General features: G+C 45.3%; 1 protein-coding gene across 1 annotated transcript in view; it reads left to right on the top strand.

Moving 5' to 3' along the window:
* The window catches only part of CSNK1D (casein kinase 1 delta), a 946953-nt gene that overhangs the window by 173575 nt on the left and 763621 nt on the right, over positions 1 to 9757 (top strand). Inside the window, exon 3 of the mRNA XM_044068234.1 lies at positions 3788 to 3936. Within this exon, the coding sequence (XP_043924169.1) occupies positions 3788 to 3936 (149 nt within the window). The remainder of the gene's footprint in view (positions 1 to 3787; positions 3937 to 9757) is intronic.

Genomic DNA, 9757 nt, shown 5'->3' with positions numbered 1-9757 from the left:
ATGGGGTCAAGAATATGTATTTTCGGAAGTCTCAGGATTTTTCCCAGGTCGCTCGGGGGGTCAGTCTTCCCCCAGGGGCAGAGGGGGAAATGACAGATGCCACCCTCATGGCAGAGGGAGTCTGAAGAATCAAGATTTGTTCTCTGACAGACCTTTTCAGCAATCCTGCGGGATTTCCTGACTGCTGTTCTCTGGAGCAGATGCCTGGGAGTCCCTCATGAATGATTGTTTGGTGCTGCAAATCATATCCGGAGGTTACTCCATCCCTTTCTTTTTCCCATTTCTTTACCCCCCCCCTCCAAAGAAACGCCTTCCGCACATTCCACTATCAGTGGGAGGTGGCAGCCGTAGAAATCGCCAGGCTGCTTGAAAAACAAGTCTTCCAGCCCATCCTCCCAGACCAGTCCAGATTAGGCATTTATTCCAGGGTTTTTTTTTGGTGCCAAAGAAAACGGGGGACTTTAGACCCATCTTGGATCTTTCTACCCTGAACCTGTCCATTGCCATGACAAAGTTTTCGGATGGTCACCCTACAGTCCATTCTGCTCTTTCATCAGATGAATGACTGGATGTGCTCGGTGGACCTTCGGGATGCGTACTATCACTTGAAGATGAATAGACTATCCAAACCGTTACTCCGCTTCCGTCTGGGAGCCAGTCATTTTCAGTTGTGCTTCTCTTTGGACTCACCACAGCCCTCTGGGTGTTTACCAGAGTGATGGCTGCAGCTGCAGGGTTTCAGATCTTCCCTTACCTTGACAGTTGGCTCCTTTCCCGGTCCCCCCAGGCATTGACTAATTTAGGCCAGGGTATTGTATTCTGCTCCTAGCCCCTTCCCTGGGCATGACGTTCAATCTAGTCAAGTCAAACCTGGTACCTGTTCAGGTGCACAACTTTGTAGGTGCCCAGATGGATACAATACAGGGCAGGGTGTTTCTGCCTCCAGACAGGTTGTTTTCAGCATCACGTAAAGTCTATTCTTCTGACCCATCTTCCCCCTGCAGTTATGGTTCTTCAGGCATTGGGGTTCATGGCGGCCACGATTTCCCTTCTACCAACTGCACGCCATCACATTAGCATTCCTCAGTGAACCTTGGTGGTTCAATGGTCCCTTCTCAGTCGTCCGTTGTTGTATCTGGTCTGGCTGTCCTGAGTTTGCTGGGACTCTTCGGTGGTGGCTTCAGTCTCTGGGCCGCCCGCTTGTTCTACCTTTCCTCTCTATCACTGTGACCATGGAAACCTCCCTGCCAGGGTGGGGGGTGCATTGCATGGGACTGATGTTACAAGGCACGTGGTCCTCTTTGGAAACTGTTCTGCATATCAATGTCCTGGAGATGAGGGCAGTGCTTTTGGTGTTGCAAGCTCTCCATGCTTTTCTTTCTACAGGGACTATTGCCATCCAGACTGAAATGTCAGTGTTCTGTTACGTCAACAAACTGGGGGGACCAAATCTTAGCCCCTTTGCCGTGAGGCCTTGAGATTGTGGGGACTGGGTGATCTCTTCCGACCATTTTCTAGTGGCAGTGCACATTCCGGGGAAGTCCAACATTCTAGTAGACAGAGTCAGCAGAACTGTTCTGATGCCTTTTGAGTGGTCTCTGAACCCTTCAGTAGTGGACATGATCTTCCAGAAATGGGGCCGTCTTTGCTGCGGTCTCTTCGCCTCTCCTTCCAACGGGAAGTACAGCAAGTATTTCACTCTGATTCCTCTTCAGAGACTAACCAGTCTATGCTTGGCCTCTGGTCTGCTGTATGCTTATCCTCTGCTTCCTGATTCCCCATGTTTATTCAGAAAGCACAATGGTTGAAGAGCACTGTCATCCTCATTGCCCCATTCTGGCCTCATCAAGTTTGGTTTCCCTCTTTGAGGTCTTATCTTGTGTTTTCTGCCTGAATTCTGGATCCAGTTCTGGATCTGATCATGTACCCACCATGGGTTCCTCACGTGGATATAGTCAGCCTCAATATCATTGCTTGGCTGTTTCATTTTCACTGATGGCCAGAACACCCGGGCTCTCTTCACCGGTCAGGATGATCTTGGTTGCGGCTCTTAAAGCTTTTACCAGGAAGATCTATTCCAGTCATTGGAAATGTCTTTTTGATTTGGGCTTCTCAGCATGATCTGAATCTGTTTACAGCTTCAGTCCCTGCCATTTTGGACTTTCTAGGTGATATTTTTCATAATGGTGCTAGTTTTTTTACTATGAAAGTTCAATTGGAGGCAATTTCTAACTTCCATGTGGGTGAGAATTCAGCTTCCTTGGCTTCGTCTAAGCTTTAACAAGGCCTTTTTGAAGGGTACTTATCTTCTTCAGCCTCCTGTCAAGGACCCCACACTTTCTTGGAATCTAACCTTGGTTTTACAGGCCTTGGTTTGTCCACCATTTGAACCAGCTGTACTGTTTATTTACAATTTTTATCTTGGAAGATGGCCTTCATGGTGGCTATTACCTTAGCCAAGAGGGTTTCTGAACTGCAAGCATCTTCGGACTAACCCATCTTTTTACCCAAGGTGACTCTGAAGCGAACGTTAACCAGGTTATTAATTTGACAGTTTTCTTCCCGAATTAACCATAACAAAGGGGAATACAGATTACATTTACCTGATGTTCACAGGCAGCTGCATTTCTGTTTGCATAGAACTAAAAGTTTGCAAAACTCAAATCTGCTTTTTGTATCTTTCTCTAAGCTACGTCTGGGAAAGCCTGTTTCTAAGGTTACTCTTGCTCATTGGCTTTCTAGTTGTATTTTCATGGCCTTTCATTCCAATGGTTTGCCTCTACCGGGTCCTGTCCGAGCGCATTCCACCAGGTCAATATCTACTTCTGTGGCCTTTTGGTCCAGGGTTCCTATTGATATCTGTTGTGCTGCTACCTGGTCCTCTTCGCATACCTTTATTTCCCATTACAAAGTGGATATTTTTTCTAGGAGCAGGGCTTCTTTTGGCTCACCTGTGCTTCGGAACATCCTGCCATGAGGGCCTCCCAAGGTTATTGTAGCTAGGGACCCTGTCCCACAGGTTGAAGATCAAATGAAAACTACTTCAGATAAAGAATTTATGTTCTGACCTTGACGTTCCATCTGAGTTGTTGCTTTTCATTTGTCTTCAGCCACCCCCCCTGCCCCTTTTGGCTGTGTAGTGGACTGGACAGAGGCAGCTTTGGGCTTCTTGGCTAGAGTGGAGTCTCTGCAGCGATGCCTTTTTTGGTCAGGGCAGGCATGTTTTTTCTGCTGTTGGGGGTTGTTGCTGTTCTCCAACAAACTCTGTCTGAGGGGAGGAGGGAGAGTGGGGCATTATGGGTAGGGGAGGAGCTTGTATTTCAAATCCGGTGCTGGAGTATACAGCAGACTCGGATCCATGCCAGATCAGAGTCCCACAGGTTGAAGACAAATGAAAAGCAAGTCAGATGTTATAGTAAGAACTTTTTGTGATTTTTTTTTTTTTTTTGTTACAAAAAAAAAAAGTTACTATAAAGTTCAGTAAATTACATCATGGTGTAAGCCATCATCTGTTTATTGCATTATGTAAGCTCCATTTAGTCATTGTGTATGACTGATTGCAGGTCTATATTTACTATCTATGCCATTTGCTTGGTGGCTTGGATCATGGATAAAAAAGGACCCATTTCTTACCCTGTTAATAATGTGCTTGTGTCTTAGCCCAAACTTTTACACTTCTCACTTAACATTACCCTCTCACAAAAAAAATGCCTTTGACTGTGATTAGACTTTTACTTGCAGCTTGTTATTACCAATGTTTCTGATTTCTGTCATTTGTTCTTTACAGTGGGTATCCCAACAATTAAATGGTGTGGTGCAGAAGGAGACTACAATGTTATGGTGATGGAACTTTTGGGACCCAGCCTTGAAGATCTCTTTAACTTCTGCTCTAGAAAGTTTAGCCTCAAGACTGTTCTTCTCCTTGCAGACCAGATGGTAAGGCTCAGAATTGCAGAAGTCTCCTTTTGTTGTTAAATTATAATTTAGTTTTCCGGAATAAAATAATTTGAGCACTTTAATGTTTATTGCAGTGTTTTCTAAAATTGAGGGTAGCATTTAATTGCATATATTCTTAATCAACTCTTCACAATAGTTTTGTTGCAGAGAGTCAGTAACAGTAAATTGTAACATTTGAGCTTTCCCACCTGATGTTCTTCGTGTTTCACTGTTGCAGTCATTACATTTGGGTAATCTGCTGGCAGGTTGCCCTCAGTTGGCCTGAATAACAAAGTCTTGGGTCCTGAGTCGGTTGCTGTCTCCTCTTCCATGACGTCAGGTCGTCAGGGGTATAAAACATGCAGCCGACGCCATTTTAATCGGTCTTTCTTGCCGCGCGGTGAAGCAGTTCGCAAGTGCCGGTCGGCCGACTCCTGAAATTTTCATTCTTGTGTTTCAGAACCGAAGTCTTCAAACTAAAGCGAAGTACCCTGTTGGGGAAACTTTTTTTTTTGTTGCTCCTTACCGATGTCAGTAAAAGTTAATAATTGCATTACTTGTGGGAAGCAAGTACCGCCTAAGGATTTTCATTTGTACTGTATTCCTTGCCTAGGTCCTGATCACAATGTGCCTTGCTGTCTGTTTTGTGCTAAATTTAACCAATGTGCTATTAAGCGTCTGTATATTTTTGCTTCTAAATATTTTGGCTCAAGGTTTAACTACCCTGAAATGTAGTCTGTTAGCAATCCGCCTACTGGAGTTCACAAAAAATGCAAGGACAAAGACAGAGACAGATAGTCTAGGTCCAAAACAGACTAAGTTTCTCCTAAGCCAGTTGCTGGTTCACCGGTACTCAGTGAGGCGCTTTCGCAGCCCCTGATGCCCGCTACTTTTGAGTCGCAGGCCTCTACCAAGAACCATTCGGAGTCCGGTATGCCGTGAGATTCGCAAAGTATTGAACACGCGGATGTCACTCCCTTGGATGGGTCCGGAGCCACTGAGCAGGCACTGGCTTCTGAGGGTGTTTTCAGGCCTCAACATTTTTATATTAAACAGACGCCATCAACAAAAACAAGGTCAAAAACAACTTCAATGTCTAAAAAAAGACGCATGAGCCACGTGCTCAGGCCCCTATGCCTAAAAAACTAATGATTCAAAATGGCTGAGGATTTAATTACCTTGATCAGGGGTTCCCAGCCCCCCCCCCCCCCCCCCCCCTGCTAAGAAGCCTTAGATTATGAATCTTCAGATTAGGTTTCCATTTCTTCTGATTCCTCTTCTGATCAGGAATTTTCTATTCCACCTTATGAGGATTCTGATGCAGAGGAATCCATCCCACCTGCATCTCCTCCTGAGGATTACTCTTTTGGAGAGACTTTGCATACTTTAAGGGAACATTTTCACTGGGAGAGTCAGGACTTCTCTGAATCAAAAAAGAGGCTTGGGGATTGCCTTCTTCCTCAGCATAGATATTACAGGGTTTCTGACTCCCACAAATTTCTCTTCAAAAATCCTGCTGCTGATCCTGAGACTTTCTCAGGGTCCCAGAGGTGTAAAGGCTTCTACAGCCAAAAATCCTATCCCTTCTGATAGAGATTCCAGGGCACTGGATAGATGGGGTAAGAAGATTTATACGTCTGCAACCTTGGCAATCAGGGCTTTAAACTGCCAGTTTCATATGCTTAAATATCAACCGCATGTTATGGGCTTACTGAAACGGAAAATGATGTTGATTTCTGATTGTGTGGAAAATAGAGTTGCAGGATTTATTGCATTCAGCAGAACAGGTTGGAAGGCATACTTTGCAATGTGGTTTTGATTCCTTGGAGGCCTCTTGTAGGACCGCCATTACAGGATCTGTGATAAGAAGACATGCCTGGCTCAAGGAGCAAAATCTGCCTGATCATGTTAAAGCTAAATTGTTGGATGCCCCTTTGCAACATGATACTGTGGTAATAAAATAAGGCAGAAGAGGTTTTAAGGAAAATGGAAGACAAAGCTAAATCTATGCAAACTGTAAAAGATTTCTTGCAAGTGCAGCCACCCAGGTTCAGTAGGCACTGGCCTACTAAAAATTGGGCCTTTCCTGTGTCCAACGGAGCCACTCAGGGCAAACCCAGGCGCTCAAAAGGCTCCAGATATCAATCACGGGGATCTTACAGGTCAAAGCAATGGGGTGCCTCCACCTCCAAATCTGGAGGTAACCAAGCACAACCCTACAGTAAGCAGTCTCAATGACTTTCCTCTACCATCTCCAAGCACTTATCTTTTGGCAGCCCCCTTGGGGGGGAAACTAGCACTTCATGCTCAAAAGTGGCAGTTAATTACCCAGGACAAGTGGGTATTAAACATAGTATCCCTGGGGTACAGATTTCATTTCATACTTGCCAGTTCCAAATGGATGGCCGGATCTGCCACAAAACCAGTGGGCAGAGGCCCAGAAATAAGTCATGTCCCTCATGGATGTAGGGGCTATTCAGTCGGTACCAGAAAAGGAAAAAGGACAAGGATTTTGTTCGATTGTTCCTGGTACCCAGAAAAGACAATTCATGGGGTCCAATACTGGACTTATCGATTCTGAACACATTCCTGGACATTCCAAAATTCTGAACACATTCCTGGACATTCCAAAATTCTAAATGTTGACTTTATAACAGCTACTGCCTATGCTAGGCAAGAATGCTTGTCTAGTAACTCTAGACCTGCATATCCCAATAAGGGAATCTTGCAGAAGATACCTCCGCTTCAAAGCAGGTTTTTTGCATTACCAATTCTCTGCAGTGCCCTTTGGCTTATCTACTGCGCCCAGGGTCTTTACAAAATGTCTAGCACCAGTAATTGCATTATGCAGACAAACATTCAAATTTATCCTTATCTGCACGATTGTCTCATTCAGGCAGAGGACAAGGACACTCTTCTTCAACATCTGGCATTTGTAAAAAAGCTTCTAGCATGCCTAGGGTACACCATAAACGAAAAGAAATCACAACTGGTACCCTCTCAGATAATTAAATTCCTGGGTGCAAGCTTGGATACAACTGCCCAGATGGCTTACCTCACGCCAGACAAATACAATTGAGAACATATTTCAATCTAATGGCAACAAAATCCCAGTTATCTGCAAGGCAAATTCTGCAGGTTTTGGGATTCATGGCATCTTGCATTCTACTAATTCCATATGCGAGACTGCATATGAGGAAACTTCAGTGGTACCTAAAAAGTTTATGGAGTCAGCATTGTCACAGCCGGGAAACAATGATTCCTCTCATTCCCTGCCTACAACAGGAGTTTATTTGGTGGGCAAAGACGGGTCACTAAAACAAGGGACTGTCATTCACTCTACCCCCTGCCACCCAAACCCTAACTACAGATGCATCAGACTAAGCTTGGGGGGCCCACCTGGCAGAGAGATGCATTCAGGGCAAATGGAGCCCAAACCAAATACATCTGCATGTCAACCAGAAAGAAATGCTAGCTGTTCAGAATGCTCTGACAGCCTTCCAGGACTTACTTCATCCAGGATAACTACTGATAAAGATGGACAACACATTTATGTGGTACATAAACAAGCAGGGGGGGTACCCACTCTTACCCTCTTTGCAGACTAGCCATGGCCTTGTGGAACACAGCACTGACTTACCAAATACATCTTCAAGCTCAATTCCTGCCTGGAAAGCAAAATACTCTGACAGACTAAGCAGAAATCTTATGGACCTGCACGAATGGAAACTAGATCCAAAAATCTTCAGCATGTTAACACAGAAATGGGGAAGCCCCCAGACATTGATCTATTTGCCTCTCCCCAAAACTGTCAGTTGGACAAATTCTGCACAAGAACTCATCACAAAAAAGCATGGAAAGTGGATGCTCTATCCTTCAGCTGGAAAAACCTATCAGTCTATGCTTTTCCCCCTCTGCCTCTACTCTCCAAGGTCTTGCTAAAAGTCGGACAGGAAAAACCAAAAATGATTCTAATTGCTCCGGACTGGCCTCGCCAACACTGGTACCTGCTTCTAAGGAACATGTCGCACCTTTCTCCATGATGCTTGCCTCAAACACCTCATCTACTGTCTCAGCAGAACTATCAAATTCTGCACACTCAGCTCCAAACTCTGAATCTTGCAGCATGGCTAATCAACTAATTATTGAAACCACATCTCTCAGTAAACCTGTGATGGATGTCATTTTGGAAGCCAGAAGGCCTAGTACTAGAAAATCTTATGCTGATAAATGGAAGAGATTCTGTGCTTAGAACCAAGCACAAGGAATCGACCTAGCAAGGCCCAATATTCCTCAGATTTTACAATACTTAACTGAGATGCTTGACAAGGGCCTATCCTTTTCTTCAATAAAAATCCATGCCTCTGCCATCTCGGCTCATTACAACACAGAGCCTCCCCTCTTTTCTCATCCACTGCTTAAACAGCATCTCAGAGGGGCCAAAAATTTAAGGCCTCCCAGGAGAGCACCAACTTTTGCATGGGACCACTCACCCTGCCTCCTTTTGAACCAGCAAGCTACTGTGGATATAAAATTTCTATCTTGGAAGACAGCTTTTCTTTTGGCAGTCACTTCAGCTAGAAGGGTTTCGGAACTACAGGCTCTCATGGCAGTGGAGCCTTTCATTATATTTTACCCGGAGAGGGTGGCCCTAAGGACCAACCCTTCCTTTATGCCTAAAGTGGTATCCAGTGTGGCTCTTAACCAGACCATTCACCTGCCAGCTTTTTTCCCAAATCCGCAGAACAAGGGGGAGCGGATTCTGCATTCATTGGATGTGCACAGACAAGAATGTTCGTGTATCACTGCTGCAGTCATTACACTTGGGTTATCCTGCAGTCAGGTGGTCCCGCAGTCGGCCAGAGTTCCAAAGTCTTGGTCCGGCGTCTGTTGCTGTTGCTTCTTCCCTGACATCAGTGCGCCAGGGGTATATAAGATGCAGCCGACGCCATTTTCTTCAGTCTTTCTTGCCGCGCGGTGCCCGAAGCAAAAGCAGTTCGCAAGTGCCGGTTGGAATACTTTTTCTTGCCTCAGACTGATGTCAGTAAAAGTTACTAATTGTATTTCTTGTGGGAAGCAAATTCCTCATAAGGATTTTCATTCTTACTGTATTCCATGCCTAGGCCCAGACCACGACGTCACTAGTTGTCAGTTTTGTGCTAGATTTAACAAGCGCACTATTAAACGTCGGTTTGACTTTGCTCGCCATTACTTTGGCCGAAGGTTCAATTATACCATGCCGTCGGACCAACCAACGACCGTAATACACAAAACACAAAGACAAGGATAAGGACAGGCATCCGAGGCCCAAAAATGATGATGAAGCCTCTTCTAGGTCAGTCGCCGGTTCTCATTGGCGGCTTTTATGGCCCTGACACCCGCTACCTCGGAGCCACAGGCCGCCTCCAACTCCCACGTGGAGATGGCTAGGCCTCTGGAAACTCAAGGTATTGGGCCTACGGAAACTAACCCCTCAGATGGGTCTGGAGCCACTGAGCAGGCATCTGCTTCTGAGGGTGTTTTCAGACCTTCACAACTTACCATGAAATCTACAGCCAAGGCTAAAACACCATTAAAGACAAAGAAGCAAGTACAGCATTCACCTGGACAGGCCTCCATGCCTGAAAAACAGATGCTTAAAATGGCCGAAGACTTAATTACTCTGATCAGGGGTTCCCATCCCCTTCCAGATAAGATTCCCATCCCCTTCCAGATGAAAGGCCTAGGCAGGATACAGACTATGATTCCTCTGACCAGGTTTCCATTTTTTCTGATTCCTCTTCAGACCAGGGATACTCTTTACCCCTATGAGGACCTTCTT

The sequence above is a fragment of the Protopterus annectens genome, chromosome 4.part0 (assembly GCF_019279795.1).
Source record: "Protopterus annectens isolate FY-2018-M chromosome 4.part0, PAN1.0, whole genome shotgun sequence".
In the NCBI taxonomy this organism is placed as follows: Eukaryota; Metazoa; Chordata; order Ceratodontiformes; family Protopteridae; genus Protopterus; species Protopterus annectens.
The sequence above is the reverse complement of the archived record's forward strand: the minus strand, read 5'-3'. Positions and strand labels throughout refer to the sequence as shown.